Below are 19,524 nucleotides of genomic sequence, written 5' to 3' on the forward strand. Positions count from 1 at the left end.
CCAAACAATAGGAATTGGACAGAAAAATCATCTTACACTGACACTATGTCATAGAAATTTTTCTATTAAACTTAGTTTACAAAGAAAAAAATCAAATCCATTAAACAACCAGGTAGCTTAATGTTTTCACTTTTCTACCACGTTTGCTTCATGTTTAAGACAACTCTACTGATACACAATCAAGTTCAATGAATTCTATTTGTCACTCGGACATAGTTTAAGCAGTTTGTAAGGAATGTAGTCTTAATGTTTACCAGGGCTTTATTAAGGAAAACAAAGTTGATTATTTAGGACAGACCCATCATTCCTTTTCTTAAGCATGAGGTAAAGGACTCTAACCATAGGAGTCATTATCCCTATCAACTTCCTTCATGTTTTGCTTAGCCTATCTATGACATATATTGTATTAAAAATGTTTTATCCTTCTTCTCTGCTCATTCTCATTTTACATTCAAATTCTCTAACTGGCATATGATATACAACTCCAATTAATTTTCCAACATTCAAGTTTTGAATATTTCTTAAATATCTTAACATTTAATCATTTCCAGACACCTTATTCTAATCCATTTTACAACCATTCCTTTTGTATATATGTCTACTGCCTATTTAAATGTCTTTTCTATATATCCTTCCTACCCAAATGGTTCTTCATAAAAAAATAATTTAATTTTACTATCTTTTATACTTAGAGAACTCTTGGTAGCTTTGATCAACAACTCAACATTTTATGTTAAGTAGTAGAAACAATTTAGACTTAAAATATATAACCCATTATGTATGCCATATCAAGATTTGTATACCATCTGTCTTGCTTTTATATGTTATAACAGTTAACTGTATCACTTTACAATAAAATTTCTTACAGAAAAGAATTTTCCAGAAGGCCAGAAAAAGACCAAAATATTAACACTCACTTTAGCAAGTACATATATGGAAGTAGCTTGCTTTGCTAATTTTACTTACTACAGTCTTTTTTTGCAGCTCTCTGATAAAATTTAAGTTCTGAAAATAACGGGCCATTTTCTTGATATTCCTATGAAAGAAAAGAAACATTAATTTTGCTAAGAAAAAAATTATCCTAGAGATAGAATTGATATTTCAACTGTGAAAATGTGAGTACACATATGTAATACATTATAGTACCTGAATCATTTTTTATAAAACGCAGGCACCAGATTTCCACTAAAAATCTCAGAAAACACTAAATAAACTTGAAGAATCTCATTTTTAAACAACATATTGTACTTCTGTCCCAATATAGTCTTACGCATGAAAGTAGTCTTATGGAAAGCACTCACTAAAAGCACTAAAAGCACTGAGAACTGCATACATAAATATAACATACACACTCACTGAGTAAAGACATCAGAGCGGACAGCTGGAAACCACCCTGGTGGTTCACTCATGTATGACACCTTTACCAAGTGTCTACTGTGCTATATTCATTGTACTAGGCATAGGGCACACATACAGAAATAAAATTTTATGCCTGCCTTTAAGGACCTTACATCCAGAGGAGGGAGGGAAACGGAGGGAGGAGAGACTGCTAGGTAAGACACCAGGATGATGAATGCCAATCCATAACAAAGGTTCTCCAGTAGTAGCATGTTAATAATGTGAAAATATAACATTAGGTTTATTGATACGTAAATGGTAAGAAAAATTAAAATGAAAAACATTTTTACAAAATTAAAGCGGAGAGGGAAAATATCAAATATATGTGAAACATAAACTTAAGAGCAATACTTACCACTTTTATAACATGTTTTGCATCTCTGTCTGGTTTATTTGCAGGAAAAGCTGCAGAAAAAAAGACAAAATAGAGAAATGACTGTTGCACCCAATTACTGAATATCTAACATGGCCTACAGAGTATGCTATGTATTTTCATATATTAGTTTATTATATCCTCTATAGTAGTACTAGGTATCATCTCTATTTTACACAGGGTGCTTCTGAGGTTTGAGAAGTTAAATAACTTGCTCACTAAAGAGGAGCAGATTGGAGATCGACACTTAAATCTGTCTTGACACCAAAGCCCACACTCCTTAACATTCATCATATTCAAACATGGAAAACCAAAAGGTGAAATTAATCACATAGATCTAAAATGTAGGGGAAAACATTTTTAGATGTATGGCATTAAATTCAATAACTGGTATGTAATGAAATCCATTGATTGGTTCAATTTCACTAAATGAGAAACCATGATAATTCAGAAATGAATTGATTCATTTAAAATAGATATTTGAAAAAATTTCAGCATGACAAAATTCTAGAATAAATCAGGTTAAGATGAGAACAAAGTCTTTTAAAATCAGCTTATGAACTTGGCAATCAAGCATTCCTACATTTAAGAATATGTATCTTCTAATATGTTTATTTCAATTTATCATTTTATTCTTTTCCATTTGTATTTCAGAAAGTATTTTCAACTTTTGAAAAATCTAGTGTTCAAAATTTAGATCAATCCTTTCCTTTATATTATCTAAATGATTAAAAGATTATTATGCTTTCAAATCTCCATAATTTATTTATTTATTTGTATTGTAGAAGTCTAATATTTTGTCATTCATTGTTTTATCCACCCTTCATCCATTTATTCCTTCATACATTCAATGAGCTAAAATGTATTGGGAAACTAGTATATGCCAGGTACTATGTCAGGTATTAGGATAATGTTTTAAGGAAAGAGAAAGGAATAGAAAACAATACTTAATAGGAATAGGAATAGAAAGTCAATACTTAAAACATTCTGTAGCTATAGCTTTGGTATATTTATTACAATGCTGTGTCCACTATTACTTAATATTTTTTCCTTTTATTCCTTCTAAATCTGTCAATGTTGTCATCTAGTAATGCTCATCTTAAACAAAAAGTACATCAATTTATTAAAGTATATAAATTGTACATTATAGTTTAGCAAACTCATGCTCAATTTTCTTACCCACCCTCCAAAGGTTTTGATATTATCAATGACATAATAGATATTAAATATAAACTGTGAGCCCAGGCTTCTTTACAGTAAAAAGTAATTAAACTTATTTAGATCAGTTAAGATTCCCTTCTCATCTTCATTCATATAATATTATTTCATTTTCACCTGAGCAGTCATAGTTCTAAGGGAATAGTTGAAATAAGGGATTATACAGATGTAAGAAGAAAACTGAAGAGTATATGGAGGGGAAGGAATCTGGTGTTACATGGAAAAGGGGCTGAAAAAAACTTTTTTTCCCATTCCATGATGAATTTTTCTATTGGTATATGTCCAAAGATGGGAGAAATGGTCCTTCCTCAGCCCTGGTCCACTTAGAACAGTATCCACTCCAGACAAAAGCCTCTGCTTCTTGAGGAAGGTGGTAGAAACTTCCAACCTTTTGTCTGAAAGCAAGTGACCACAGCAGCAAATAAATCTTGATGTCCAACACAATGTAAGAAGCTGAAAAGTATGGAAGGAAAATGGGGATTTCAACTAGATAAATAACTTTTCATGTCACCATTGGAAAAGAAGATATTCGACCAGTCCAAGGCCATACTTCTGGCTGATTTCAATCAGTATATTTCCTTTACTTTATAAACTTAATCTTCTTTCCACATTATTTCACATGAATGTTGACTGTGTGTTAACACATATCTGAAACATACCCATACCTGTCATTTGATGGCTACAGTCTCCATAAACATACAGGTTATACTGGAAACTCAATCTAATATCAATTGACTAAAATGTTTACAGAGATGGTTATTTCATATGAACAAATAGGTTGTTACCATGAAGAGCTATTACATTAGAATAATCAGATAGTTAATTAAGGGAGTATTTATTTTCTACTATAAGCCAAACTCCATTCAAGCTAGTGAAAGTAATAATGACAAAAAACAATCATGACATCTGCTTTTGCAGTCTAGGGAAAAAAATCAGACAATCGTCAGCTACTTGCACACAAATGAAAAACTATAACCTAGGATAAAGCAGACTGAAAACATTAACAAAAACAATGTACAATGTAGGAACAAAGGGATCAAAGTCCTGTAATATCCTTGTATCATTCAGAAAAGGAGAGATACTGATTAGTTTTATGATTAGTTCCAAAGAGTACATTGAAAGTTGAAGGGTAACCACTAAAATAACAGAAATAAAGGTTAAACTTCAAAACCAGTAGAGAAAAAAGTACCCAGACAACTTATTAGAAGACAGGAAATGAAGGGTTAAAAATGGAAAATGCAGAGAAATTTATAGAAAACACAAAATGGTAATACCTGGGTAAGTCGATTTTCAGTCACACATTTTTTGCACATTTTAACACCTTTGACACATTAATACCTCTGATAACTGAAGAGACTACTCAGTTGTTGATCACATGATAGTTATAATATAGTTGTCACTGCTTGTACACTGACAAAGTCAATCCTAAAGATATTCATTTGTCTTTACTTCAACTGAGTTATGTACATAGTGGGAAGTTTTACACATTAAGTTTAACAGTCATTGATAATGATTTGGCATTAAGAAAAATTACTATGCATGTACAAAAATTAACCAGCCCAAAACAGCAGTAGGGCATAAATTGGATATTAGTAAAAAAATGTTATGTTATTAACATTAAGTTATGAATGCAATAACTGAGTGATCTCTGAGTTCCATATATGACTACTGCTGAAAAAGGATAGAATATATATTTCCAAAATTAAATCAACCCCAGGAAAGAATAATCTAACCCAGTTATAAAAGGAATGATCTAACAGAAAGATGATAATTATGAACTTGAAAGTAAATATCTAGTAATGCAGTTTCAAAATATATAAATCTAAACTAGCAGAATTAAAAGAAAAAAATAAAGACACAATGACAGAAATAGTGGAAAATTTTAACACAACTGCATAATAAATAGGCAAACAGACAAAAATAGATTGAAAACATGCAATGAACAGTTTTTCTCAAGAAGTCAGATTAGAAAACACTAACAATTAAAGAACATACATTCTTCTCAAACCCACATGATAGTCTTTTCAACTGTCCATATTCTTACCCAGAAAGCAAATTTTAGCAAATATAGAATAAATGTTATTAAGGTGTTTTCTGACCATAATAAATGGGTAAAAGAAAAATCATAATACAAATGAGAAAATATATGAGAATGAGTAATAGTGAAAATATATCAAAACTAGTTAGGGTAGTTAAAATGCTTGTTATTTGTCTTCTTTAGCTAAACTCCACAAAGACAGCCTAGTTAGGCATTCATTAAATATTTGGTGAATAAACTAATGAATGCAAGTTGTAAATTTGAGGCATTTAACTTTTTAAGAAAACTGAAAAATGAACTCAGTAGCAAATCTTAACAACTTAGAAAATGGAAGATATGAACAGAAATTAATTAATTCAAAACCAAAAAGCTGAAAAGGCCTAAAGAAATAATCTCCCAGTAGAAATGACCACATCTAGCACCAGAAATGTGGTTTCTAAATACCATTTCCAATGAAATGAACAAGAGGTGCTTGGAGAAATGGCTGATTCCAGGTTGGGCAAGAAAAACAGAAGCAACATAAGCAACAAAATACATAGTGATAGTAATGAATTTTCACCCATAGAAAAATAAATAACCATTAACCTCAATATATAAATAACTGACCAAATAAATAGAACAGACAAAACAATTCTTTCCTGCAGCTGAAATTCAATTAATAAATGTAGGAGGAGTGACAAAGATAGAAATCACTTTTGGTACACACCACAGAAATAACTGTGGCAAGCAAAAGTCATTGATGGATGCTAAAACAAATAAATGGATGATAAGAAGCAAAATATTTACTTACTCTCAGCATTTCTCCCCACAAGATATTTGTTATAAATGGAAAATATAACCAAAGATGAGGAGCCTGGGTAACTAAAAGAATGACCTGAGAAGAACTGGTCCAAGAAAGAAAAAAACTATGTGGTCAGTTGTCACTTCTGCTTCAAACAAAGAAACAGCTTGGGAATTTACAGAACTCATTCTAATTCTCTTTAAAAATGAAGGAGGGACAACAAATCCTATATGGTGAGTAGTACCAATAGAATAGATGTCTCTAAAGTATGTTGTGGAGTGCAGAAGACTCCAACAGATTTAATCTTTAAAGACATGTATTTTCAATAGGGAAAGAACCTTGGGGATAAAAAGTTCTGGAGAACTACTAAAGAGTATGGAAGGGCAGGTGGCATGAGGGATCTCCCAGTAGATTACCCTGCTCTGATTATTCTAGAAATTCTTTATCATTTCAGGGTGGTTACTTCTTTGGACCAAATTCAGACACTTTTAATTCTTTCTTATTGAAAAAAAAAAATCTTAAAGGAGGTGAGGAATTGGGTTCTTTGCAGCCTAACCTGATCTTCTCTAAGATACAGACTCTTCTCTCACAGAGATTGAGGTAGAGGACAGAATTTCTTCAGACAGAACTTTTTCAATTAGGATTTAGTGGGGAAAGTTCTGAAGACTCTGACCAATTCAAAATTTAAGAACTCAAAAACTTATGCAGGGGAATTCATGAATTCAGTGAACTGATAAGATGGCCTAGATTTTACCTAATATTTGCCCTCTGTATTCCAAACTATGTTTACACTAAAATATATGAACTCTATAAAGCAAATATTTAAATAAATAATGTCTTAGAAAAAAAAGCAACATGCTCATAAAAGCTCTTTATGAATCTGAAATTTAAAAGTTATAAAATAAAATTTAAATGTAAAAAACAAAATGAGAATCAAGATTTGTCCTTCAAAAATGATAAACAATCACCTAGCAAAATTGTTCAATAGAAAAGAAAGCAAAATTATAAACCCAAGATATTTTGGAAAATAATAATAAACATTATTGCCAACAAATTCTAAATAGGATGAAAAACAATTTCCTAGTAAAAAATTATTTACCAAAAATAACTCTGAAAATAAAAGAAACTAAGTAGCAATATAATCACTACAAGAAATCAAAATAATTTTTAAAAATACAAACCAGAAGAACTATTCTAGTCAATTCTCATCTCTCTCACTGAAAGTAGCTATAAATCTGTACAAAAAAATCAGAGCAGCTAATTGAAGACTCTTAAAAAGTAAATTGAAGTTTCCACTGTGACGTTAGAGCTTAAAGGTCTTCATTCATGCTTTCAAAAAAAAAAGAGCTGAACTATCTGAAAAACTGTACTTGTTGGATCTATGAGGGAATTAAAGTTACAGACAAACCAATGCCTAACAACTGCAGGGGAAAAAAATGAATACAGGGAATCACAGTGTATTGGGTCAGAGTTTATATCCAGGAGCCCAACCAGGTTCTCAAAGTGGAAATCAGAGAGAATCTCCTGTTTTCCAGCAGGGGAAGGGAAAATTACCTTGCCTAATCAACATGAGAGAAGGGAATTAACTAACTCTAACCACCTCTAGCCTTCTCATCTCACCTAAATGGGGGAGAGGGAATTGAAAAATATGGGTGAACATCACATCTTAGGGTCACAGACTCAACAAGAGACAAGATCTTATTCTGAGATTATAAAATGCCTTCAATTCTCCCACACCTTATACCACATCAACAGCAGACCTACCTTACAAGAAGTGTTAAATTCTTCAGAGAGGAAAATAATATTAGGTATTGTGGATCTAGAATGTCACTCAAAAGCTCCATGTTTGAAAGCATGGTCCCCAATGCAGCAAGGTGGGGCTTTTGTGTCGTGACTGAATCATGAGGGCTGAATGGATAAGGAGGTAGGATCTACTTGGAGGAAATAGGTCCCTGTGGGGCCTATCTTCTCTGGGGCTCCCCTCTTTCCCTCTCTCTGCTGCCCCCCTGCTGAGCAGCTTTCCTCCACCACACCATATTTCATAATTTCAGCATATTTCCTCCTTGGAGCTAACCAATTATGGAGTGAATCCTCTGAAACCATGAGTCAAAATAAATCTTTCCTCCTCTAAGTTATTCTTGTCAGATATTTTGGTCCCAGTGATGCAAAGTTGACTAACACATTATAGGTCTGATATTCAAATCTACACAAATAAATGAATTATGCTAGAGAATGAATAAATGAAGGTAAAATTTTAAGAGTTTTCTTATTTTATTTGGCAAAGTGTTCAAAATAATAATAGAAACATTATTATAGCTTATAGGTAAGTGAAACACATTAAGGCACAGGAAGAGAAAAGGTATAATCGGGTATCTATACTAACTGGGAAGTTGCATACTGTTATGAGAAAGCAGACTTAGATTAGGTGTAAATATATACTGCAAACTCTAGAGAAACCACTAAAAGTTTTTTTAAAATAAGGATAATTGATATGCTAAGAAAGGAGAGAAAATAAAATCATATAAAATGCTTAATTAAAATTAGAGAAGGTAAAAAGGAAAAGATTTAAAAAAGAAAAAAGAATAAGAACAACAACCAGAAAACAGTTCCAAAGATAGCTGTTATGAATTTAAATATATAAATAATCACTTTAAATGTGAATGGTCTAAATATAACAATTAAAAAATAGAGACTGGCAGAGTAGATAAAAATAAGCCTTAAGATCCAACTATATGTTGCCTACAAAAACAAACAAACAAAAACAAGACCTAGTTTCATGGAACTTCCTTGAAAAACAAAGGCACAAATAAGTGAAGGTAAAGGATAAAGACATACCACACTAACACAAATCAAAAGGGTTGGAGTAGCCATATTCATTTCAAACAAAGCAGATCTTAGAACTTGGAAAATAATCAGGAATAAAGAGAGGCATTCAAAATGATAAAGAAATCAAATCTCTGAGAAGACTTAACAATTCTTAATACATAGGCACTATCAACAGAACATTAAAATTCATAGGCAAAAACTAAGAGAACTCCAAGTAGAAAAAGACAAATCCATTGTTATAGTAAGAGACTTAAACATACCTCTATCTGTAAATTGACAGAGCCAGCAGGCAGAAAATCAGTAAGAACATAGTTGAACTGACAGCACCATCAATCAATAAATTTAAGTGACATTTATAGAATACTATATCCAACAACAGCAGAATATAGATCCGTATCAAGATCACCTGGTATGTTCACCAAAACAGAACATATTGGGCCAAAAAATACACCTTAACGAATTTAAGAGAATAGAAATGACAGAAAATATGTTCTCAAATGACAATAAAAATAAACTAAAAATCAGTAACTCAAAGTCAGGCAGAAAAACTCCAAAATATTTAAATAATACATTTCTAAATAACAAATGGATCCTTCCCAAAATAATCCTAAGGGAAATTTTAAAATGCTTTAAACTAAATGGAAATGAAAATGCAATTTCTCAAAATTTATGGGATGGGGCTGGGGGTATATCTCAGTGATAGAATGCATGCTTAACATGGTCGAGACCCTGGGTTCAATTCCCAGCAACAAAAGAAAGCAAGCAAGCTCAGTTTTACTCAATGTGATGGCATCTGCCTATAATTCCAGCTACTCAAGAGGCTGAGACAGGAAGATCACTTGAGCCCAGGAGCTCGAAAGCAGCCTAGGTAACACAGCAAGACTTCAGCTCAAATAACTAACAAACAAACAAACAAAACACACACACACACACACACACACACAAAATTTATGGGATGCTGCACAAGCCAAGCTTACATGAAAATTTATAGCACTGAACATGTATATTAGAGTAGAAGATCTAAAATCAATCACCTAAACTTTTCCTTTAAGAACTTAAAAGGTAATATGAGTAAGACGCAAACAAAATAAATAAAAATCTGCATGTAAATCAATGACACTGAAAAGAGAAAATTAATACAAAAAAAATCAACAAAGTCGAAAACCAGGTCTTTGAAAAGATCAAAATTTTAAATCTCTAAGCAAGGCTGACCAAGACAAAATGAAGCAGATGCATTCTACTAATATCAGAAATGACATAATGACCACTGCTATCAACCATGGACACTAAAAGGACAAAACGAAAAAAAATGTGTACAACACTCAGGGTCACAAACTTGACATTCATGTGAAATGCACCAATTCCTTGAATAACAAAATCTACCAAATTCCACACAAGGGGAAATGATTTAAATAGACACATATTTATTAAAAACCAAATCAATAATAATCTAAAATAGAAAGCACCAGACCCAAATGGGTTGTTAAATTCAAATTTAAATGACACCATTTCTTTACAATTTCTGAGAAAACAGAGGCAAAAGGAACATTCCCTAACTTATTCTATGAAACCAGCATCACCCAAATACCACAGCATATAAATATATTGCAAGAAAGGAAAATTACATATCAATATGTCTCATGAAGATAGATGCAACAATATTCAACAAAATATTAACACTGGACATATAGATGCAAAAAAAAAAAAAAAGGAAAAATAAAAGAAAAAAAATGTAGACCTAAATGTAAAATGTAAAACTATAAAATATCTAGAGGATAATACAGGTGAAAATTTAGGTGACTTAGGGTAAATATTTTTTTGTTATATATAACAAAAACAATCTATGCAAGCAAACTGATAAATTAGACTTCACTGATGTTAAAAATTCCTGTCATGAAAGACACTGTTAATAAAAATAAAAATTACAATCTTGAAGAAAATATCTGGAAAACACAAGTCTGACAAAAGGCATATCAGAAATATACAAAGCTCTCTTAAAACTCAACAATTGAAAATGAACTCAAAAAATAGAAAATATTTAATATACTTCCCCAATGATGTAAAGGTGTCAAATAAACATGGAAGATGCTCAAAATAACATCAACAAGAACTCACGAATTAAAACAATGAGATACAACTACCCATCTGTGAGAATGCTGAAATCTAAAATATCGACAATGCCACAACTTCCTGTGCAGCAAGAGGAACTCGCATTCCCTGCTGCAGGGAATGTAAATTGGTACAGCCACTTTGGAAGGAGTTTAGCAGTTCGTACAAAGCTAAACACTGTCTTAACATATGATCCTGGAGTCAGGTATTTACCCAAATTGATTAAAATATGGCCATATAAAATCTGCACATGAATATTTATATCAGATTTATTTACAATTGACAAAAACTGGAAACAACTCAGATGTTCAGGTGAGTGGATTAACTGTGGTATATCTATGTAATGGAATATTATTTAGCAATAAAAAATGTTCTACCAACCATAAAAAGGAGGAAATTTAAATGCATATTGCACAATGAAAAAAAGCCAGTCTGAAGAGGTTACATACTGCTTGATTCCAACTATGTGACATTTTGTAAAAGGCAAAACCATAAAACAGTGAAAACAGATCAGTGCTTTTTTTCTCTATCCCCTAGTGGTGGGGATAGAACTCAGGGCCTGGTGCATGTTGGGCAAGTGCACTACCACTGAGCTACACTTCCAATCCTCATCAAGGGTTAATAGGCAAGAACAGGACTAAAAAGGTAAAGCTCAAGGCAATTTCAGGGCAGTAAAACTACTCCACATGATACTGTAATGGTGAATATATAACATTATACATTTGTGCAAACTCATAAAACTATACAATAAAATAAGTGAACACTAAATTATCTACCTCAGTGAGAAAAAAAAAGTATTGATATCAGTTAATTAATTGTAATAAGTATATCACACTAATTCAATAAGCTCATCATAAGATAAACTATGACAAGGGGTTGCAGGGGTGGGGGGAGGTCATATACAGGAACTCAGTTCTAACTGCTCCATTTCCTGTGATGATAGCAGATGCAATATGAAAAAAGGGTCAGAATTCAAGAACCGCCAAATCTGCACCAGATATTCCATCTATTTTCCCTCTAGTATCTGTCAGTCAGAATTCAAAACTTAGAAGTTGGTATCAATGAAGATAGAGCTTCAGGAAAAGTCCTCTGGTTAAGGCTGGAAGAGGGAGGAAGAGTGGAAAATGAGTCTTCAAACATTCAGAGAGCATGGAAAATTGTTTTTCTTTCTTCCTTTGTTCACTCCCATTACAGTGCCCGAGCAATTATGTGGTGATACAGGGACCCAGAGACTCAAAACTGAAGGAGGGGAATCTTCCTTTCCATTTAGATCAGCTCTGGTCCCCCAAAGCAAGACAATTCGATGTCTTTTTTTCTCTATACCCTTTTATCACTTGCCCCAGACACAAGCACACAGTAGGAGAGGATATATAAAAGGTCCAGCTTTCTCGTAACAACCTGAAAAGGAGAGCCCAGAGAGCTGGTAAGTACCAAGGAGAACATAGAGGGAGAAGGATTCAGGAAAGTGACCACAAGAAGTTGTTTATGAACCCTCACACTGGACTCCTTCTCACACTGTGCACATGTGGAGTTAAACAGCATGGTAAATTTTAAAAAGTCAACTACAGGACAGACCACTGCCCAAGTTCCATACTGGTCACTGAGTCGAACACATAAGGGACTGACCTGAACCAACATCATCCCCTAAATTATGAACGCTTTGTCAGAACTTGAGGCCTGAATATAACCAGGACAACTGCCTGCTAAGAGAAAATATTGATATTCAACCCTAGAAATAAACAAGACCCAAATCTGCTAACATAATATTCAACATATCCATGATGTAGTCAAAAAGCACTAGGTATAAGAACAACAACAATAAAGCCCATGAGAAGAAAATCAACAGACTACCAAGGCCAAAATGACAGAGATATTGAAACAATCTGACAAAGACTTTAAAAACAGCTACTATAAAAATGTTTCACTAAGATAAAACAAATGAAAGGACACAACAAACAGCAAAGACATAAAATACAAGGAAGAATCAAGTGACACTTTTGGAACTGGAAAATATAAAACCAAAAATCTGTCTTAAGTTCCAAAGTGGGCTCAATACAATTATGGAGATGACACATTAAAAAGTCACTATACTTGGTGACAGATCAATAGAAATTATCCAACCTGAAGAGAGAAAAAAATATGGAAAAAAAAAACAACAGGGTGAGCCTTAGGAACTTGAAGGCAATAATAAAATATCAAACATTTGGAGTCACAGAGAAGTGATACTGAAAAACTATTTGATGGAAAATCATCCCAAATTTTATGTACACATAAACCTAGAGACTCAAAAATTTCAGAAAATTTCTCCAAAAGAGTAAACACAAGAAATCATTGCCCAGATACATCACAGTTACATTGCTGAGAGAAACACACACACACACACACACACACACACACAAGAAAAACCATGAAATGAGTTAGAGCCAAACAGTACATTATCTACAAAGGAATAAATGGCTCAAATGACCGCAGACTGCTCATCAGAACTCATGATGTGGGAAGTGTTGGAAAAAAGAATTTTCATCCCCAGATCCACCAAAAATGCCCTTACAAAAGAAAAGGAAGACATTGAGAGAACAGGGATATTATTCAAGGAAACTGTATGCTATTGGAACTAAAGGAAGAGAAAATGTGGTAGATATCTGGAAGATGTAATCAATTTATGTATCTCTTCGGTTTAAAATGTATTTGAAAGTGGAAGCAAAAATTATAACATGGATTGATGGGATTTTTGATGAATATAGATATAATACATAAAACAACTATAACATATCAAAATTTGTGGAATGTAGCCAAAGCAGCAGTTACAGGAAGAAAATAAGAAAATAAGCAAAAATCAGTGAAATTGGAAACAGAAAAACAATAGAGTAACTTAATGAAAGCAAGCACTATTTCTGTGAAATGGTCAATAAAATTAATAAATTTGTACCAAGGCTGACAAAAAAGAAAGAAAAATTAAAAGTCCAACATCAGGGGAAAAAAAAGAGGGAATAGCACTATAAAAATGACTGACATTAAAACTAGCTCATGGGGCTAGGGGACTGGAGGAGCACCTCTCTAGCATGCATGAGGCTCTGGGTGAAATCCCCAGTGCCACACACAAAACAGTAGAGCACAAGAACACTACCAACAACTCTCCTCCCACACATGACAGCTCAAGAAATGGAGCCAATTTTTAAAAATCACAAACTACTAAAACTCATCTAAGATGAACACAAATGACCAGATTAGTCCAATAACCATTAAAGAAAGTGAAATCATGGTCTAAAAAAAAAAAAAAAAATCCCATACCCCACTTTTCTGAGTTACCTAAGCCCAGTTGGCTCTACTGTAGAATTACACAAAACGTTTTTAAAAGGAATAACGTTAATTCTATACATTCACTTCTAAGAGAGCAAAAGAGAATACTTCACGACTCATCTTATGAGGCCAGCATTACCCTGATAAAAAGCCAAACAAAGATGGCAGGAAAAAAAGAGAAAGAAAACCACAGGCCGATAACCCTCTTTAACATAAATGCAGAAATTCTCAACAAAACACAAATCAACTGGTCTTGGTGGCACTGAGGCAGAAAGATCAAAAGTTATATTAACTTTAAAACATTTCAAAATAAAACATAAAAAGGACTGGGGATGTGGCTCAGTGGTAAAGCACCCCTGGGTTCAATTTGAGCACTATCAAAAAAAAAAAAAAACACACACACAAACAAATCAAATCCAGAAACATAGGGGCTGGGGATATAGCTCAGTTGGTAGAGTGCTTGCCTTGCAAGCACAAGGCCCTGGGTTCAATCCCCAGCACCGCAAAAAAAAAAAAAGAAAAGAAAAAAAGAAATCCAGAAACATATAAAAAATAATAATAATCCATGATCAAGTTGGGTTGATTTGAGGAATACAAGGATTCTTCAATCTTCAAAAATTCATCAGTATCATTCACCACATTAATAGTCTCAAAAGGAAAAACCACATGATTTTATCAACTGATGGAGAAAAAGCAATTGACAAAATTCAATAACCAAGATCAAAACTCTCAATACACTTAAAAGAACCTTCCCCAACACAATAGAGAACATCTACAAAAACCTACAGCTGACATCACAAAAACTGGTAAAGAGTTGAATGCTTTTTTCTATAAAATTGGGGAAAAGTCAAAGATGTTCACTTTTGCCAATGCAGTTAATCAAGAAGGGAAGGACAAAAGAAGGAAGAGAGAAAGGGAGGAGAGAAGAGAGGGAGGGAGGCAAAGAAGAGGTCCCTATTTGCAGATGACATGATTATTTACATAGAAAATCCCCCAAAATCTATCCCTCTAAAATAGTCCTAGAATGAGAGCTTACCGAGAATGTGAGATATAAGTTAGACAAATAAAATTTAATTGTATTTTTATGTACTAAAAACGGAGTACTGGAAACTGAAATTACAGAAGTAATATTTCGATAGCACAACAATTAAAAAGGAAAACATGTCGAACAGATCCAACAGGCCTAATGTGCTAAAAAATAATGTGCTAAAAAAGTTCATGAAAGAAATCAAAGAAGATCTAAAGAAAACACATACTGTATTCATGAATTAGAAGACTCCATGTAGTAAAAATGCTGATCCTCAAATTCATCTATAAATTCAAATCAATGCCAAACAAAATCCCAGCAATTTTTCCTATCAATACAGATAAATTGATCCTAAAATGTACATGGAAAAGTAAAGATATGAGAATAGCTAAACCAATTTTGAGGAAGAACAAAGTTGAAGGAATCACACTACCCGAATGGCACAATACCCAAATGCATTTGGCCATTACAATGGCAGAAAAACAAACTGTGATACATCCACATGACGATAAAAAGAAATGAACAAATCTAACCTCAAAAAATTACATTTTGTATGATTTATAGGAATCCTATGCATTCTCAAAAAGATAAAACTATAAAGACAGAAATCAAATCAGTAGTTAGGGATACAGAGAGGGTGTGACTACAAAAGGAGAGCATGAGGAAACAGGGGGAGACGCATCTGTTCTAAATCCTAATTGTGTTGGTAGTATGTGAAAATTCATAGAAATGTATACACACTACACAGTGCTAAAATAATAAAAAGATGCAAATGCATAATCATAATACAAAATAGAAAATGCCTAGAGACAAAATTGAGACAAAAGTGTTGCAGAAAAGAAATCCACAATGCACAACTTTGGTAGAAAGTGCAGAAAGGAAAACAGGCTTCGAGAGGAAAGTAGACTTCAAAGGAGCACAATTTGCTTATGTGGAAACTGGAGAGACCATGTAGGTGAAAAACATGAAGAACAGAACAAGAAAGATGATTTCCATACTTATTTCCAGCAATGGATTCCAAGACTATGATGTATAAAAATTGTTTTTTATATTTGCTAAGTCGCCACACATGAAACTTTTTAAATTAATTCTTATATAATTGAGAAAAAAAGACTTATTATGATACTGTTTGAGTCGCTCAGAATTTTTTCCTGTAAACTGCATATTAATTACAGGAACACAATTAGCTATCTTCAAGGCCTGTTAGTAATGCCATGTTCCTTGAAAGCCTGGTATGTGCAGCAGACAAAAGTTGAAATGCACAAGCTAAAACATGGATGGAGGAACACAGTCCCTGCCCCTTTCCCCTATATACCTAGCTCCAGAGGGACCAGTGTGAAAATTTTCTAGTAACTGACTTATTTTCAGTTTTTTATAATATCTCCAGTGATACTTGATAATTTATTATTGGATGTTTGATAGATTTTCTTTTCCTGTTTTTAAGGACAGAAATAAACCAGTAGCATTCTGATCATATTAAATTGTACCATTATTATGATTTATTTCACTTTGCCTTATTAAGCTTTGCCATTATATAATATATGGTTTAGGTCTCTCAATGACTTTTTCTATGGAATGTAAACAAATAAAACTTTATTGTTTTACTCTTTACTTACAGGTACATGAAAAAACTTAACCTTGTAGTGTGTCTGTATCTCAAGTATTTTTTTTGGCAACAGGAATTATGGGAATTTTGTCAATGTTATTCTTTGATAAGACTTTATGTAGTAACTGACAATTACATTATAATCCAACATTTTACAAGTTAATATTATTCTTTGCTTTCCTTTGCCAATTACTTACTAGTTGTAGTATACATTATACATTTATTTCATTTTATAACAGATTACATCTTTTAAGTATCTATTTCAGATATTCTTGACCCTGACATTTTAATTCATCCATTTTCCTTTTTATTAATTAAATACATTTGGAGCTTGCTGGAAGGGCCAAAATGTAACTTTTTGGTTTCACTGTCAATCCCAAAATTCTTCACCACAGTTCAATGATCTACTTTAGAAATGTGAATTGCATTACAAAATACTACATTCAAATTATTGTTCTTAAAATAAGTTCTCCTATTTTTAAAACGTCTTATTTTATATCATCAAATCTTAATATTTTAATTCATTTATCTTTTTAACTTTTTTCAATCATATACATTCAAATCCATTCAAGTCTATTTTATATTAGTATTTTATATTAGTATATTAGTAATAATTTGTTCCAAAATGGTTTTGGACTTCCTAAAATCTCAAATGTTTACTTCTATCTCCCAAGAGACATAAAATTTGGCCAATACTAGACTGATAGTCATATTTCTCTTAACTATCATGAATCTATTTTCAAAGTCTACAAAGGACTGAAATGGTTCTTAATCTTCCTTTTAAAACAATATTGTAAATTCTGTATTTTAGATGTGAAAACCATACTAATAATCTTTAGCCCCACTCCCACTTTTTTGAAACACTAATATTAATGCTGAAATCAGACTTCCAATAAGGGAAATCATTCTTCTATCTTTCATTATGGTCTCTGTTCTGCAAGTCTTTATAATTCTGTGATATTCTTATTATCTAATAATATACTATATATAGAGATAACAGAACCATTATTTTTCTTCTTGATAATTTGTGTCATTTTTCTGTCAGGTCTGTTTTGCTTACTATTGGTGCAATTAATTCTTTGCTCAATTACTTCTTTAATTAAAGTCTCCATGGACAGAACATTTACATATTTAATACTACTTTCTTTCACAATCAGAAGTTCTTCCTCCAATAAAAACCTGTTCTTACAGTGATTCCATATTACATTCAGTTTACCTTTATTTACATAACTAATTTCAGAATACATGCTGGTTCACAAACTTTCTGCTGAAGTAGAAGTTCTGATGATCATGGGAGATGATAGTTTTTCTTGATGTTTTCATCATGCAACATTTGCCCACTAGATACACAACTCTGTTTTGTTTTCTTCTTAAAGTGTATTGTGTGGGAATTTTTAAATCAGGTTTACCACTTTTTTCTTGTAGCATCCTCCAAATATTTATTAAGACAGTAGTTTTACATATTCAATACTCCATTCTCAATTATAATGCTCACATCCGACAGTGGAGATCTAAGTCAAAACTGTAACATATGATCTCTCAATACAAACTAGATCAAGTAAAATGAAGAGCTTTTCTTCACATTCTCAGAAATTGAAATCAATATCCTATTTATGGTAGATCTCATGTTAAGTAGTGGAAAAATATACTGCTAAAATATGTGCTATACCTTAGATCAAAAATATTTTTATGAAAACAAAGTGATGCAAGTCTACCAAAAGTGCATACAACCTGGTACAGATTTGATGGCTCTTCAGGCGTTTCAAAATTGAACAAATTGTCTAGTTTGTTTTAATAGCTTGCTTTTGTTCCAAAACTTATATTTTAATAGCTTGCTTTTTGTTCATTCCTTTTCTTATTATGCATATACTCCAAAGGAAAAAGCATTCTAGTATAACTAGTACTGCAATAAATATAGTTGGTATATTGAAAACCCCTAAAAGTTCACCCTATGTGAAATGTCCTAGTTTTTTCATGAAAACATCTGTAAGTAATTATTGTATAAAATCCTGAAAGAACTAAAGAACTTTTAAAAACCTAGACTGCTATTCTATATATTTTGTTATCTGAAACAAATTCTATAACAAGAGCCATCTTCTTTCACAAGATTCCCCTTTTCCAAGTATATTTTTATATTTCATCCTTTAAAGGACTTAGTATTCTAAGAACTGCATCTTTAAATCACCAATGAAAAGACATGATAGAGCATAATTCAATATTTGTAAAAATATTTTTACATGATGCTTGTTAAATTTCTATCAGATTTAAAGAAGTGTATTTTTATCTTCCTATTTATTAGACTCAAAACAAATGCATAAAATCCCTCTAAACTAGACAATTTATTCAGTTTTGAAAAGCCTGAAGAGCCATCAACTCTATATTAGGTTGTATGCACTATTGGTGGACTAGTGTCACTTTGTTTTTCATTAAAATAATTTTTATCTAAGGTACAGCACATTTTTAATAGATTTTTTTCCACTGCTTAACATGAGATTTACTATAAATATCAGATGTTCTTTCACAGATTTGGTGATCTTAATATTAAAAACACATCACTGATGCTCTATGCCTTGAGCTGTCAATCTGAATGAAAATGACAACATTAAAAGCATCATCACTAACAGATTTCTTAAATTAGCTGCCAATACTATCAATTACATATTTTGCTGTTATTTTAGACATGAGCTTGTCATAAGCACACCATTTGCCACTATCTTCTCTAGCTAGCAAAAAATGCAAAGTGTTCTTTGACAAAGAACATCAATCAGTAGAGCAAAGAAATCTGGGTTCAAACGTAGATGGAGACATTTATTGAAACTGTGCCTTGGAGGCGAAATATTTAACCACC

General features: G+C 32.3%; 1 protein-coding gene across 9 annotated transcripts in view; it reads right to left on the minus strand.

Annotated features, from left to right (window-relative positions):
- Vrk2 (VRK serine/threonine kinase 2) overlaps window positions 1-19,524 on the minus strand; it is a 207,763-nt gene that overhangs the window by 176,506 nt on the left and 11,733 nt on the right. For all 9 annotated transcript variants that reach the window (XR_007104759.1, XR_007104758.1, XM_047523385.1 and 6 more), the window contains exons 3-4: window positions 1,754-1,803; window positions 967-1,036 (exon numbers count right to left, since the gene is read on the minus strand). Coding sequence is in view for 7 of the 9 variants with exons in the window: in XM_047523385.1 (XP_047379341.1) it covers window positions 967-1,036; window positions 1,754-1,803 (120 nt within the window). In the remaining 2 variants the exon portion in view is untranslated. The remainder of the gene's footprint in view (window positions 1-966; window positions 1,037-1,753; window positions 1,804-19,524) is intronic.

The sequence above is a fragment of the Sciurus carolinensis genome, chromosome 13, assembly GCF_902686445.1.
Source record: "Sciurus carolinensis chromosome 13, mSciCar1.2, whole genome shotgun sequence".
Lineage (NCBI taxonomy): Eukaryota > Metazoa > Chordata > Mammalia > Rodentia > Sciuridae > Sciurus > Sciurus carolinensis.